The 15,734-nt window shown below is 42.1% G+C and overlaps 1 protein-coding gene across 2 annotated transcripts; it reads left to right on the top strand.

Annotated features, from left to right (window-relative positions):
• Positions 1-30: 30 nt before the first annotated feature.
• On the top strand, positions 31-13,387 carry RNF8 (ring finger protein 8). Of its 2 annotated transcripts, none has more exons than XM_082047579.1 (8): positions 31-163; positions 3,024-3,152; positions 4,675-5,415; positions 6,578-6,640; positions 7,446-7,535; positions 8,737-8,844; positions 9,859-10,063; positions 11,920-13,387. In XM_082047579.1, the coding sequence occupies exons 1-8, from the start codon at positions 74-76 to the stop codon at positions 12,063-12,065; spliced, it is 1,572 nt and encodes a 523-aa protein (XP_081903705.1). In that variant the 5' UTR covers positions 31-73; the 3' UTR covers positions 12,066-13,387. The 2 variants fall into 2 exon arrangements, with proteins under 2 accessions (XP_081903705.1, XP_081903706.1); XM_082047580.1 differs by having other exon boundaries at positions 9,859-10,070.
• The last annotated feature ends 2,347 nt before the right edge of the window (positions 13,388-15,734 follow it).

Genomic DNA, 15,734 nt, shown 5'->3' with positions numbered 1-15,734 from the left:
CCGCCGCGCCGCCTTCCGCGAGCGCCGGTGCCGCCGGAGCGATTGCTCCTGCCTGCCGCAGCGGGCGGACGCCATGGCGACCCGCGGGGCCTCTCGCCTGGACTGGTGCCTCCGCCGGGTCGGGGCCAGCGGCGACTGGCTGCTGCTGGAGGCCGGCACGCAGGTGAGCCGCGCCGGGACGGGCCGGGCCCCGCGGGCTCGGGGCCCCGGCAGGGAGGGGTGGGCGGGCGGGCGGCCGAGGCATCGGTGCCGCCTGGGGTGGGGCGAGCGTTAGCGGCGCCGCTTGGCCGGAGCCCCGTCGCGGCCTGCTGCTCCGCGCAGGGCAGGCAGGGGCGAGTGGCCGCCGCTGCCCTTTGTTTGGAGCCTCGTTGTTCCTCGACGCGCTTTCCGGGGGGGAAAACCGCCGTCCCGTCCCGGATAGCGAGCAGCTGCTGTTAATCGGCGTTCGGAGCGGCCGGCCGTTCACCCCGGAGCACGCCCGGCCACCGCGATGGGCGGCTCGGGGGGCGCTCCCCGGCGCTCCCACAGGCGCCGGGGCGGGGGCAGCAGCGGCCAGCACCGGCACGTTTATCGCCGGTAACGTGCGGGGAAGCGGGCGTTTGCGTCTGGTGGGCCGAGCCTTGGGCTGTTAACCTTTTTAAACACGGTCTCGCATTTAAATTGAAGAGGGTCGTGTGACAGTTAATGTGAGGGGAGTGTGTGGAAATTATTCCCTATTTAAGAAGGTGATGGTTTGGCAAGGTTAGCAGTGTGGCACGTGTTTATGTTTTGTGGCTTAAGTTATTCGAGTGTAAAAGCAGGTTATATTTTAAATCGGTTTCAGATGTGTTTCAGGATGGTACAGTAACAAGGCTTTTTCAACAATCACATTTGCATGTGTTGGGAACGGGGCGCTGGCAGAGGATTGATGCACCAGTGGTCGAAATGGGGCAGTTTGGTGGTGTGGGTTCATGCTGTACCTTGTTCCTTTGTGCTTTCACATTGCAAAAGGTACCTGTCTTAACTCATCTCTCAGTACTAGGCAACTCTTCAAGCAAATGGGTAGTTTTGTTACTCTCCCACTATGGATCTGAAGCCAGGAGGAGTGCAGGTATGCTCAGTGAAGGACTTGAGTTAACACATCTGCACAACGTGCAGCCAGGATCTGCTAATTGCGCAGAGAATCTCGTCCAAGGTACTACCGCTCTGATAGTCTGCACAGCGCTACAATCCTTGTCGCAGGAACAGGGGACTGGCAGCATCCTGGCACTGCAGACTTACCAGGTCACTGGTTGGTGTGTTAGCACAGACTGGTTTCACTGGGGATTTAAATGTAAGGGCCAAACTGCGCTGCAGAGGCGCGGGGTTATGCCATGCTCTGCCAGTGCTGCCGTGGGCAGCACCCAACTCCAGCAAGTGAGGGGTAACGTCTCAGCCCCCTACACAGTGTGTACAGTGAATTTGATTGAGAGAAGGTTTTGTGACTGGCCCTGCTTGCATTAGTGTGTGAGGCCATGCAGGTGTGTGTGACTGGGCACTAATGGCACTTCATAAGGGTTAGGCATTTCTGTTGTAACTGTGTGGACGAGGGCAAAGCCAAGTTTATAACTGAGTCTGCCTGGGTCTCTGTACTTCTTACGTATGCAATCTGTGTTGCCAGAATGCTAATACGTATGAAGCATTTAAGAGGGAGGGACCAAATGTGGATAAGCTTGCTTTCATGATCTTAATTTGCTTCCTGGCATTTAATTATGATGTGTGAGTCTGCGTTCTTGTTTTAAAATCAAGGTGAGACCTGCTCAGGTAATGTGTAGTGAATGAACTCTTCTTAACTGCAGCATCTTGCCATCTTGTAGGAACTGGAAGGTGTGACACAAATGAGTTGTGATTTCAGGACAAAAGAAAGGTGGCCTTCATCTAAGGCAGGGGTGTCAAATTCATTTTCACTGGAGGCCGCATCAGCCTCGCTGTTGCCTTCAAAGGGCCTAATGTAGTTTTAGGACTGTATAAGTGTAGGAGTAGTTACGTTTACACAGTCCTGAAATTAAATTTGGCCCTTTGAAGGCAACCACCAGGCTGATGTGTCCCCTGGTGAAAATGAGTTTGACACCCCTGATCTAAGACATAAAAACTAGAGTGTACTTTTATAATATTCTTCATCTGATTTAACAGTGGACTTCTGCTAAAAGGTGTTTGTCCTGCTTTTCCTGCTTTATTACAGTGGATCCGTGCAGTTGTCTAATGACACAATAAGCTGACTGGAAACTTGTGCGATGCACAGATGAATGAGAAGAGTGTGTGTGATGAGCAGATCTTGCAAAGGAGGCAGTGGAGGGAGGGAGAGCAGAGCCATGCTTTAAATGGCAATCTGCAATTAGATCAGATTTAATAAGATACTATGAAACGGCACAATTAAATGATGTCTCTTTGTCCAGAAGATGCTATTAGAGTCTAATCAGATTATTTAGATCACTTTTGTTGCAGGTTATGAACTGCATGTAGTTTAGTTTCTGAGCCATAAGATTGATGGTGCGATTTACAAACATATTACACATTTAGAGCATGGTTACATGTGCATTTTTTATGATGGCAATTTTCTGGGCTGTGTTTTTCCTGCATCTTTCCTGTCCATAGGCAGTTGAGCAACGCAACTAGCGAAAGAAGAGAGTAAGAAGTAATCTTGAGACCCACAAACAATTGTACTGGTTTGAAGAAATAGTGTTTAGTTAGGTAATGACTAAAGCAGGACAGGGATGGATTGAGAGTTGCTTTGAGCAGCTTTGCTGCTGAGGAAGTTTTCAATTAAACCAAGGCTGTAACCTGCCTTAAAACAATACAATTTTCCTCAATGGGAGAGAAAGAGAATACTTCAAACTTTGTCATTTTTCATTTTTCTATGTATGCTTGAATTTAAATGCAAAAAAAATTCATATTATCCCAGACTCCTTGAAATAACTATAAGATGCTGAAATAGTTTTCTGCTGACAAAACCTATATTTAGCATGTTGTTGCTGATTGCAGTTACTAAACTACTTTATTTTTAGGTAACTATTGGCCGAGGATTAGATCTCACGTACCAGCTGGTGTCAAAAACCTGTCCCTTGATGATCTCTCGTAAGCACTGTGTTTTCCAGCAGAATGCAGAAGGGCAGTGGACTGTCAAGGATAACAAGGTACAGACACTGATTAATGACCTGTACTCTGAGATTCACTGAAGAAGATATCGTGTTTGGATTCAGACAATGTATGTGCTATGCTATAATATGGTATACGTGTGCTAGAATGTCAATGGGAACGTGTCTTGTCTGGTGTGGGCTTCCAGAAGGAAGCTTCAGTCTGCTGCAATTGGGATATAAGCCATATTGCTTTCTGTGTGTAGGTTTGTCTCTTGGTTTAGTATTTTTCAGACAATTGTAGTCTCACCAAGGGAACTTTGCAGTCTGTGAACCTGTTTTGTGTTGCTTTTTTAAAAAAAAATCGTATGAATTTTGGCAGTATTCAAAAGGAGAATGTTCTTGTACTGCTAATGGAAGGATAAATTGATACTCTTTATTGTAATGACACAATTACTTTAATCAACTACAACAAGAATCCATTGTTAGAAAAAAACCATGTTCCAGGTTACGTTCAAACAAGTTCTGAAAGTCTTCCTCAGCTGATTTAAATGCTGACATCAGAGTCCTCAGCTAGGTCTCACTTTGACCTCAGTGATCTGTTATTTTATATCATCCCTCCACTGTCTTTTTCAGGCTGAAAACTGTAAAATCAGTAACTTGCTTTAAAACAGCACTGGTAGAACAAAAAAATGTTCAACATATTATGGAGATATGAAAGATGTTTGGGTCAACAGCGGATTAGTCAGGAATAGAGCAGCTACTGTTGGAATTACGTTGCTCTTAAACAGAACTGTGCAGAACTTGTATAAACTTGAAAAACTTACCGTCTCTGATTGGAAACATCTGTGGTAGGTGAGCTACTAACACTTCCTCTGTTATCACTGCTACCATTTTGTCAAGTTGTTTTATTGAATCTCTTTGAGATGTAGCAATTGTTAACGATTCTGCAGTTCATCCTGAGCATGAATCAGTTTTGCTGATTTTCAAAACTATTTATTGAGCTAGTGCCTAACTTAAAACTCCTTTTTCTGCTCTGTACGTTACCTCTAGAAGAATCTTTTCTTTCTTGTTTATATTCTCCTTGTATTTATGGAGAAAGATCTCTCTTTAAGCAGTATAAGCCATTCTCCTTTTTCTTTTCTAGTTTCTTCTTGGATTTCAGGTGGCATTAATTGTCAGGAATAATTACTGCAATATTCTTGTAGGAATTGACAATGGTCTGCTATAGAGTCTTTTTTTTTTTCCTGTTGCTTAGTTCTTCCTCTGAAGCTTTTGGGCACTTTTTTTTCCCCTTAGAGTTCATTCTTTTCCTTATGCACAATTTATATCAATATTGTTCTTAGTGCTTGTACACAAAATCTGTAATGCAGGAATAATGTATGGTAAATAATATAATGCAGTAACTGTAATAAATGGGACACTAAGCTAATTAATTGGATATCGCAAGCTTTATTTAAAGAGGTGGCTTGTTCTGGTTGCAATACTGAAGAGGTTGGCTATATTTACAGTTGCCAGAAATAACTTGCAGAGGATTCTGTAACTACATATTGAATTTTGCTGATTCTCTGTTTATTTGCAGAGTCTAAATGGAGTCTGGCTTAATAAACAGCGCCTGGATCCCTCAAAAGCCTATCCAATCACTGAAGGAGACCGAATCCAGTTAGGAGTGCCTTTAGAAAACAAAGAGACTGCTGAGTATGAGTATGAAGTAATTAAAGAGGAATGGGATAAAATCAGACCCTTTTTAGCCCAAAGGAGTGACCAGGGGAAAGCTAAGAGTTTAAGAACTAAACGTAAATTTAGCGTGGAGGCATCGGAGACATGTGGATCAGAAGGCCCTTCAAATTCGAGATCCAAAAGAGACAGAGTGTCCTGTGACAGTGAACCTTTGGGAAAACCATGGGGAAGGGCAGAAGAGGCCAAACAGTTAATGGAGAAGATGGATGTCAAGCAGCCTTCTCCTGGACCAAGTGAGGAGGATCGTGGTCCACTGTGTAGTAGCCCTGTGCACTCTGAGAAAGCTGTGCCTGTCCCCCATAAAGACCAGAAAGGCTCTGGTCTTGCACAGTCATGGACTGGCTTGGAAATGCTGAGGAAGACTCTACTAAATGTAATGAAGTTAAAGGTGAAAGTGCAGGAGAAGCAGACAGCAGTTCTGAATGTGAAGCAGAAGCGCAGGAAGTGTGCTCAGAAGGAGATCCTGGCAATGGAGCAGGAGCTGCAGGAGTTGCAGGACCAGCTGTGCGTGGAACAAGAGCATCAGCAGCAGCAGGTGGAAGAGCTGAAGAGGACGTTCTCTGAAGAGCATCAGAAGTTAGAGGTATAATGGTGGTAGTCTTTTTGGCCTGTGTCTTTTCATTTTTATGGAATGCCTAATATAAGACATTGATGAAAAATTAAATCTTGAACCATACAATAACACAAATAATGTTTGTGTGAATTACTCCTGTTAAAATTGTCATGTCTCATTTCCAGGCCTGTGTACCAAATGAAAGTGCAGAGATAGAAGGGATTTGGCTATATGGGGAATTAGGAAAAAGGCACTTTTTTTTTTTTTTTTTTTTTTTTTTACAAACAGGTTCATTACAGCAAGATAGTAAAACATTTCAGTTGGTATAAAATAATGTTTTTAAATAAAAGAAGTCAAAAGTCTTTGCCTGATCTCCTGTGGTTACTGAGAGTATAAGTTGAAAAGTATTCTCCTGAAGTGTGAATTTCTCTCTAGTATATGGCTGGTTTAATGCCCAGTTTGCATGGTAAATCCATTCCCTTTCCAAGCAAGTGAACTGTTCTATGCCTCAATCCTTGGAGGAAGGGAGACTTTTTTTTCATATTAAAAAAAAAAAACAACCTGTTACAATCTGTCTTCAAACAGCATGTATATGTTTATAAGTAGCTTTTTAGATGACAAACTGAAGTCTCTTTGAGTTTGCTCAAAACTTGGTTTGAAGAAAGCAAGAGTTCATCTTGGAGTGAGTTTCATAATTTATCAGTTACTTCCTTTAAAGTTTGCTGCTAAAGGCTAGATACCTGTATCAGACGTGCAAAAAGTCTGGAGTTGTGTGCTTAGGTGCAAAGGGAAGTTCAGCTGGAGCTGTAGGTATGTCTGACCTCTTTGAATGTGCTCAAATACACATATTTAAGTTGTTGCTGACCTCTTTGCTGCTGTGAACATGCTGGTGTCTTTACAGCTAGAATAACAGAGGTGTTCCAAGTATGTCACCCTAAATGATAGGTCTATTCTAATGCTTCACAGTAAATGATGGGTCTAATTTCTGTCATGCACATGTAACACACTGGAGTGGGACATCTCAGGGTTTCCTGACAACCAGTGTTGTTTCATATCCTCTAAAGAGAGTGTGCAAAGTAGTCATATTCTGTTCCTTGCTTTCTTCAACTTTTTTGTTGTTGTTGTTTTTTCCCCTCATAACAGACTTCTTCTAGAAAAAAGGTCTTGGTTTGGTTTGTTTTCTCTTCCTCAGGGAGCAAAGTGGCAACATGGGGAAGAGACTCTGAAGGAACAACTGGCCCAAGTGCTGCAAGAGGCAAGTAGTTATCAGTCTAGATTGGGTCTAACTGTGTACCTTGGATATTTAAGGCTTCTTTAGTGCTGTAGCCTCTTGGTAGAAGACAGGACTTTGTCTCAGGTGCAGACTTTGTGATCTTCATCTACAGACCCAACTTATGTCAGAAAGTGGCAGACCTCCCTATGTGGGAGTTGCTATTTGCCAGCAAATATTGTGAGAATATGCATTCAGATAAGTAGCTACAATGATTTTTATTTTAATTTGGTCTTTGGGCTGGTGGGCTTTTTTGTGAGATCTTCCTGCTGATTGATCTCTTTTGGGGAAGTTGCTTTAGCAATTTTAACTAGGTGAAAAAAAGTTCACTCTTGGTTAAGAATGTTTTTGGAAGAGCTGACCACACATTTAGGTTTCCTAGGCTTTTTCCAAAAGGCCTTTCCTTTTGGAAAACTAATCTGAAAACAGCTTCAGGTAACCCTGCATACAGTAACAGGTTTTTGTGATCCTTATGAATCAAATACCCCTTGATACTCAAGTGTCTCAGATGCACTCAAAATTGTGACTGTAAAACCTAATTGAAATGAAGTTGTAACCTGGGAGAGGGAATAAGAAGTGCCATGACACTGGGAAGGTCATAAACTGGCACTACTTTCCAATTTTAAGTTTAGCCTTAACTGTGTCAACATTTGAATTTATATAGACATGTGTTGCTGTTTTAGGAGATTAGGAGAAATGAATATGGCAAACCTCATTATTACCATCATGTGTATTTAGTAGAGTAGCTGATAACAGCACTCATAAAATTTCTGGGCTGGTATTGTTACAGCATCGTGCTTTGATGGAAGAACTGAGCCGTAGTAAAAAAGATTTTGAGGAGATAATTCGAGCCAAGAATAAAGAACTAGAAGAAACCAAGGTAAGCAATAACTGAATTCTTAGTTTTATTCATAAGTGAATCATGATGCGCTGCAGTAGAGGAAATGTTTTATTTAACATTTGTCTTGACTGTATTTGTCTCCTGTAGTGAAATATTCCTGTATTTTGAGGCTGCAGCTGACTCATTTTCAGGGTTGGGAGAGGGTACACCTTGCCTGTTCATGATGTACTGTTGAACAGTCATTACTAGATCTTTCTCAATCATAAAGAAAACCCAGGGCACCTGAACTGTGTGTTGTGCAGGAGGAGTGGGCTCATTTCACCCTTTTTGAAAAACAAAACAAAACAAACAAGTGTGTTTGAAAAGCAAAGTGCTTCATTTTCAGTTAGAGTGCATTCAAGTAAAACTGCAGTGTTCTAGCAGTCTAACAAGGGAGTGCAGGACTGAAACAACATGGAATTTGAGTAATGAATGAGATAAGCCACATTTCTTCCTGCCCTTGACACAAGGTGATGAGTGGAAAAATAATTAAGGAGATCCTTTCCTCTGTCTTACCCTTGGAAATTATCACTTTGTCCACTTTCTGGCTGTTTGCTTCATGGGTTTTATGGTTTGTTGTGTTTTTGTGTTTTGTGTGTGTGTGTTTTTTTTTTTTTTTAAATGTTGTCTTTGCAACTCTGCTGTTTCAAGTATAGCTTCAATTGAAAGAATTTCTCTGTTATTTTCAAAAGATAGAGCAGGTACCTTGGAGCCTAATTTAACGCCAAACAAAAAAAATATTGGGCAGTTAAACGCAAGTAAATGTTTCGAATTGTTATGCTTTCTTTTAAATATTTGAGGTATTTTGTCTGTTGGGTGTTTCAGTCTTTACATCAGACATAATTAGAATGGTTCTGTTGACTTAAGCCAAATTCATGGCAGGAAGAGGCTGAAAGAGATTCTGAAAAGATTAATCCAACTGGGACTTTCTTTAGGCTGAAGGGAGTTTTGGTAACAGCTGCTGGTTTTGCTTGTGAGTTCTCTACAGTGGGTTGGAATTTTTTCAGTACTGCCGAGACTGCAAAGAGGAGAGAGGTTACAGGTCTGGGTATATAACAGACACAGACTGACATGCGGAGACTCATATTTTTATGTTTTTCTACTTATATTACCTTCCCTCTCACACACATTTCCCACCAGTGTTCTATTGAGTCAAACATTGCTCTTTGTTGATACATGACCATATGTACTTTTCCACTAGGAGGAGAAGGAGAAGGTGAGAGCCCAAAAAGAAGAGGTGTTGAATCAGATGAATGAGGTGCTGGAGAATGAGTTGCAGTGCACAATCTGTTCTGAGCACTTCATTGAGGTATGTTTAAACTGGCATGGGTTTGCCAGTAAAGACTTTAGAAACTTTTGCTGGTTCTATTAAAGCATTGGTCAAGCTTATTTCTTTACTTTGCTAGTTTAACAGTTGCAGCAGACCTACAGTGAGTTGTGGGTAAGGGTTGACCCAGAAACCCATTCTGTCTGCCCTAACGCTTCTTCTGGGCAGCAAGTTCAGCTTTAGTGTCCCTACCTGCATAGAGATAAGTGCTTAATCCTAAGATGCATATAGGCTTGCAGCAGTTTTGGATGTTTCTGAACTGGTACTCTGAGCTGCTACTGACAGCCTACTTGGGGAAGAATCATTTTGTAGTGCTTTAAGTTGACTAGGGTTGCACTGCTTCAGGTTTAGATATAGGAAGAGGTTAGCAAAGGAAGGGAGATGCAGTGTTCAGTCAAGTCCTGAGCTATTTATCTTGTTCAGATAAACTGTCTTTTTGAGAAAGATAAATTGGCCTGCTTTAATTTGATTCTAGAAGTAGTAGGCAGGCTGTGCCTGAAATGTATGCTGTTATTTCTCTTCACATTTTGCTAGAACTTCAGTTTTATTGCATTAACTTTTACTACAGGAAACTTGGTGTGTCAGCCTTGTTATAACGGCTTAAGAGCTAAATGAAATTTTAGTTTCTGATTTCTCAGTAATTTAAGGTGCTATTCTGCAGTGTTGATTGGTTTTATTTTTTATTCCTCACCCCCTCAATTTATCCTTTTCAAATTGGGGAACCTCATAATAGAATTATTTTTGTCTGTGGTTTTGATTTGCTGTCATCTATGGTGAATCTGTTAACCAACTTGTAAAACTTGTCTGTACTCCGGCATAGGAGAGTTATTTAATGTGTACGCCAAACAAATGCCAAAGGAGGTGGCTTTGGGCTTCCTCTACTTCCCTTATAGGAAGAGTTCATCTTTTTTTTTTTTTTTTTACTTCAGTGTTTTTTTTCTTGACAATGTGTGTGTGAGCATGCTCTGATAAGGGTCCTTTCCTCTAATTCCACAGGCAGTCACTCTGAACTGTGCACATAGCTTCTGCTCCTACTGTATCAATGAGTGGACAAAACGTAAAGTGGAGTGCCCGATCTGCAGGCAGGAGATCAAATCAAAGACACGCTCTCTGGTCCTGGACAATTGCATTGACAGAATGGTAGAAAAACTGGATGTGGAAATGAAAGAGCGTCGCCTGACCCTTATCAGAGAGCGGAAAGGTGAGAGGTGGGTGGATGTGGCATGATGAGTACAATCTCTCATTCCATCTATTTTATACAACTTTCTTTGGCACCTATATACCAAGGATACGCTCAGGGAAGGCAGCAGAAACACTAGAAAATTAATTTTAAGGTGTGTTGTATTACTGGCTTTACTGCACAGTAAAATAAAATTAATAAAACGTTTGGAAAAATACGTCAGGATTAATTGCCCAGTTGAGCGGGACAACTTAACTGTACTAAAAGTTATGCTGTTTTAGAGAGATAACTAAATCAAAGCAAAACTATATAGAATGGGCCTTAACATTTACCAGGCACTTTTTGATTAAACTATTGTCTACACCATTGCAAAAACTCAGCAGAGTAGTGCCTGGTGACAAACTCTGAATTCTCTTATGTGAGCTCAATTCATGTAGGAAATCTTTGAAGGGAATATCAGTGTGTCATGTAAGTTTATGGCTGAACTGGCAGCTACTTTGCCATGTTAATTTTTGTGGAATTGACCACTGTGACTTAAATGCATGATCTCTTGCCTCATTGTAGCTAAAAGACTATGGGTGATGGTGACAGCTTGAAGTAAAACTCCAGTATGGGGTATTTCTGTTCCGCTTCTTGCTTTCAAATTTGTTTCTAGAGCACTTGACACTGGTATCTAGGTGCTGAAATGTAGAAGTATTTTCTAGCTACCCCTTAACAAATGTCTGTTGCAGTGTTCCCTTAAGAAATTGTCTTATTTTCCCCTTGTAGAGGTGAATGCATGATCCTTCATTTTGCAACATGTCAAGCCTTTTACCTAATTAAAGGTTTTTCTGAAACATTTCAGGTTCTCCATGGTGACATAGAATGACATTGCTAAGCAGTGTTAGTTCATACCTGAAATTATCACTTATTTAAGCAACTTGCTCTGATTCCTTCAGGAAATGCTACACTGCTCAGATGCTGCCCAGCTTGGCTTTGTGAGCTGCTGTTACTTCTGCAGAACTGACACTGCTCTGTGTAATACACACATCTGCAGAGTGTGCCGTAGCACTGTTGATGTCTTGTCAGGTAGCTAATGGTGATAGGATGAAGTGGTGCCTTTGAAGCCCATTTCTTTCCATATGGTAAACCAGTGGTCTTCATGCTTGTTAGAGCAAAAATAAAATAACCTTATAGCCTACCTTTACATGTGATAGATGCTGTAATTATATGACTACTAGTAGGAAATCATTTAGCTTCACTATGACGCATTTCAGGAGGAAGGATGTGCAGTCTTTTTATTCAGCGATAGAAACATGTTGATTGAGATGAAGGTAACTGTGTGTCTAGTTAAACATTAATTCCTAAGAAGAGAGAGAAATAATGATGCAAGAGGCACTTGGGAGGTTCAGTCAGAGCTTTCCAAGAAGCCTTTCTAAGAGCCCTACTGTAACAGGCACCAATAGGACAACATGCATTCTCAAATGTATCAAGATTTTGACGGGGCCATAAGTGTCCTGAGCAAACAGTACTTGTTCAAGGGCTCCTTGCCACATTTTGTCCCTTACCTTCCCTTTTTCTTACCCGGCAAGACACTTCAATACTTAGCCACTCCCATTGCCAGTTGTGCATCAGTGGAGGGAAGGAGAATGTCCCATTCTCATCTGTGCCATCTTAATAGGAAAAAGCATATAAGAAACTCAAGAAAACGAATTTAAAAAGCCCTTTGATCTTTTAATGCTGAAAATTGAAATGAAAAAGGCCTGTTCCCTGCCACTTTGAAAGACCTATTGCAAACTGACAGTGAGAGGCTACAATTGTCAGAGAACTAGTAATTTAGCAGCATTTGTGGGTACAGGGGTCACAGCTAACTTCGTATCTGTGTGTTTTGAATGCAGAGAAACAGAATGTGTTGGTGAAACCAGCTGCGGACAATGACAAGAGTGTCATTTCTTCCATCTGCCCCATTGTGTTGATGAGCAGTTGTGACAGCGAGGACTCTGAGGAGGATTCTTACTTTCAAGAAAACTACTACATTATCTAAAAACTCGTACTGCAGACTCATTTGCCTGTGTGCTGCCCAAAACCAACCTAATGGTGTTTGGTTGACTGCTGCTGGATGAGTGGACTGGACATCTGGAAGGAGAGATTCTGTGAGGAGGCTGGAGCTGAGAACTAGCAGCATTTGGAGAAAGGACCTTATTTTTTAAATGAATGTATGGAAACTTGATATCTAAAACAAAACCGGGATTGTGAAAGAACAAACTGCCGTTACGCTAGATGATTGACATAAAAAACCTAGACTTCCACAATCACTTGTGACCTGCTCGGTGTAATATATTAGTTCATATGCATCACTGCCCTTTCCTTAGTGAATGGCATCTCTAAATGTGTACGTCAGCTTCCCTTATTTCAGGCAGCAGAGGGAATGACCCAGGCTGTTTGAGAACTTGGCCGCACACACCACCTGTCAGGAGAGGTGTTATCAGGAAAAAGTGCCAAAGTGGGTTTTCCTCGTCAATTTCACATGGCAGCTAGAGTCATCCCAGGCCTCTGGCAGTAAAGGTAACAAAGGGTGGGTTATGGACCCTGTAAGCCTTGAGTGCTTAAATGCATTTTAAGTTGAACTGCTGGCCATCTCTTTGCTCTGTTATGTTACTCATTTTTTGTTAGATAGGGATGGAGAAGATTGAATCTTCTAGAATTCCTTAGCTAGTGCTCTTTTCGTATATTATTTTTTGTTTGTTCCTTCTTCAGGCTTTTGCATAAAGGGTTTTAGAATTGGGAAGCAGCACATCCAGAAGTTATTACCAATGATTTCAGAAGCACATCTAGCTCTTGTCAGCAGCAGAGAGGAACCTCTGCCTCTTTGGAAGAGCTGTTACCTGAATTGGTGAAATGTCCTGTTGGCAGGATAGGTAGGAAGGCAGCATCTGTAGGAAACCATGAGGCACAGAAAGAAGCGTTTAATTTTATTGTTTACAAAACATTTGCTGTTGAGCCATGAGTTGTACTACCCTCATAGCAAGTCACTCATCCCTAGGACTGAGCAAGTCTTGGCTTGTTCTTTCATGGATTTGTCTCTGAATTTACATTTTTGGTGGCATATGCTTTTGACTTAGCCATTAAATGGAAAGGACTGTTTTACACTCTGAGAAGTGCATGGGGGAAGCCCTTCTCATCTGTAAAATTTCTTTGGCTATTTGTATGTACTTTCTTGTTTCTATGTTTATTTTGTTTAAGAAGGAAAATATAAGTCCATTTCTGCATTAGTCTTCCTTGGCGCTAACACTGCAATGAATGTCTTTCTCTTAGTTGTCTTAGATTTTTTTTTTTTTTGAGAAAACACAAATTATCTAATTTTAATGACTTTGCTTCGTGTTTTGATCGCTGTAAGCAGTGTGACTATTTTGAAGTTATTTGAAAGACTTGTGTATTCAGGAATTCATAAAAGACAACACAATTCTTCAAGCCTGGGGCTACCCTGATGTTAATTTAGTAGATGCAATCATACCTCTTATCTTTTTCCACTAAAGAAAGATCCCCTTAATAAGGTGCAAAAGTGATGATGCTGTTTTAAGGAGGCAGTGCATTCTGACGAATTTGATTGGTAGGACTTAAATGGGGCAGGTAGGTCTGATTTGTGGGCCAGGCAAATTTCTTAAAATCTTAGTGGAAGGTTTATCTTGTGAAGGAGCCATGACATCTTGAGTTTTCCTCTCTCCCTTTTAATGTTCTTTTTTCTATATGAACTCTTGAAAGTTTCTCTTGTGAATACATGCCCTCTAGGACGTCTGAGAGAAGAGAGTTCCTCAAAACACTTGTGAAATAGCTGACATTGGAATAAACGTTCCTGATGAAGAAGAGCAGGAAGAAAATACTCTGGTGCCCTAGGATTGCCAAGTCTTCTAGTGTGTATCTCTGCCACGTTGCTGTGCTTTTTTGCTTATTTAATTTTGCTAAATATATTTATTTTGTTATGTTGGTGTTTATGCATATTGCAGAGAGTATGCTAGCAACAGAGTAGTTTCTCAGTGTGCTTTCTTGGTGTGTCTTCACTAGAATTTGAAGAACATAGCAAACCTTTTCCACTGTTAGCTGTGGGTGCATTGTGCGTAGAGGTCCAGGAAGAGTGGTTAAGTAATAAAACTGGGAAAAGCATTTTGGTGACAAAAGCAGACCTCTCTTCCCAGTTCATGAAGTTCTTCAGTAAAACTACTCTCGGATACAGACCTGACAACTAGACATACTGAAGTGTCAGGCAGTATTCCAACTGTTGAGCTTCTGGAAAAGTTGCCCACATTTCTCATATTCCTTTTGGTTAAGGTCTGGATCTTCTACTTGATTGTACATCTGAATGCACACTTGGAGATGTCATCCCTTGAACTGTTACTGCTCTTGGGATGGTGTCAAGGACTTCCAGTCTGTCATCCAGGATTGAGGTTACCACTCTGAAGTAGTCACAGTTGATGCACTGCAGGCTTGATGCAGATTCAAGACTTGCTGCTTTCTGTTGGCAGACGGCTGTCATGTAGTGTGATGATCAAATGCTTTCAGAGCAATATATTGTTTATCAGCATCAGGAGGAACAGCTGGGAGGGAGTGCTAATGGATTTCGGAATGGGACCATCACAGAGGGGTGGTTCGCTGTTTAACTCCTGCAGATCTATGAATTCCAAGATAGGTCTCACAAATGCTTTTCTCTTGCACATGTAGTCTACCATGTTAAGTGTTGGTGAGCATTAGCTCATGCAACTTTGCAGAGCACGTAACAGGCAATTTAATAACCCAGTCTTCTCTCCCTCCCCAACATTTAAGTGTTTTTTTCCCAAAGGTATGCTCTGGCTAGTCAATGTTTTGTTTACTGCTCGTATTCCTTCTTCCCTCCTGCCAGTCCCTTTTGCTGTGACTTCACATATTTAAACACATACCTTACAGCAACTGGACAATCATCAACTACACTTCCCGAATAGTGTACTCCTGTCCCTTGGTGCTGCCATGTTAATTTTAGGTTTTAAGATGGATTTATATCTGTGTACTGAGCTGTGTCCCCCTGGGTTTCAAGGTTAATACAAATTATAAATTGGCTCAATTAGTGCCTTAAATCATCGTGGCAAATAATCTCTAGATGTGTGCAGGCTTTTATTGTGTGAAAAGCTTTATCATCAGTGGCCTTACAAACCCTGTTCTGTCTCTGCTGAAATAACAGCAGGGGAGTTGGTTAAGGGTGAGCGGGCCATGGGCTTCCCTGCTGGCACTGAGCGGGAACCTGTTCTGCCTGCAGGAGCCATGTGGGCTGCTCTGAGGCGGGTCTCCGTCAGAACCACGAAAAAAAGCTGTTTTTCTTAGCACCGTTTCTAAGGCAGGGGCTAAATTATTTGTGCGTTAACACGCTTTATATATAGTTTAATATAGCACGGATTTACAAAAATTAGATACATAGATATAACATTTTACATCTAATTCACATATATTTTCACCGCTATGCAGCCCTACCTCAGCTCCCTCGGGCGGAGCGGGACGGCCCAGGCCCGGGGCCGCTGCGGCGCCGGCGTTGCTTAGCGACCCGAGGGGGCCTCGCGAGGGGGTCGCCGGCCCATTTTCGGCTTGAGGCTGCCCTCGGCGTGCCTGCGGGAAGGAGCCCCCTCGGTGCCGGCGCGGGCGGTGCGTCACTGTCGCGCGCCGGCGGCCCGGGGAGGACCCGTGGGAGGGG

This window comes from Streptopelia decaocto (genome assembly GCF_964273445.1).
Source record: "Streptopelia decaocto genome assembly, chromosome: 3".
NCBI lineage: Eukaryota > Metazoa > Chordata > Aves > Columbiformes > Columbidae > Streptopelia > Streptopelia decaocto.
The sequence above is the reverse complement of the archived record's forward strand: the minus strand, read 5'-3'. Positions and strand labels throughout refer to the sequence as shown.

What these genes read in the sequence shown, in the direction of transcription:
- RNF8 (XM_082047579.1), top strand. Translation starts at nt 74, where the DNA reads ATGGCGACCCGCGGGGCCTCTCGCCTGGACTGGTGCCTCCGCCGGGTC. An exon ending in GGACTGTCAAGGATAACAAG is followed by an intron (nt 3,153 to 4,674) that starts GTACAGACACTG and finishes GTTTATTTGCAG; the next exon opens with AGTCTAAATGGAGTCTGGCT. An exon ending in CCTTATCAGAGAGCGGAAAG is followed by an intron (nt 10,064 to 11,919) that starts GTGAGAGGTGGG and finishes TTTTGAATGCAG; the next exon opens with AGAAACAGAATGTGTTGGTG.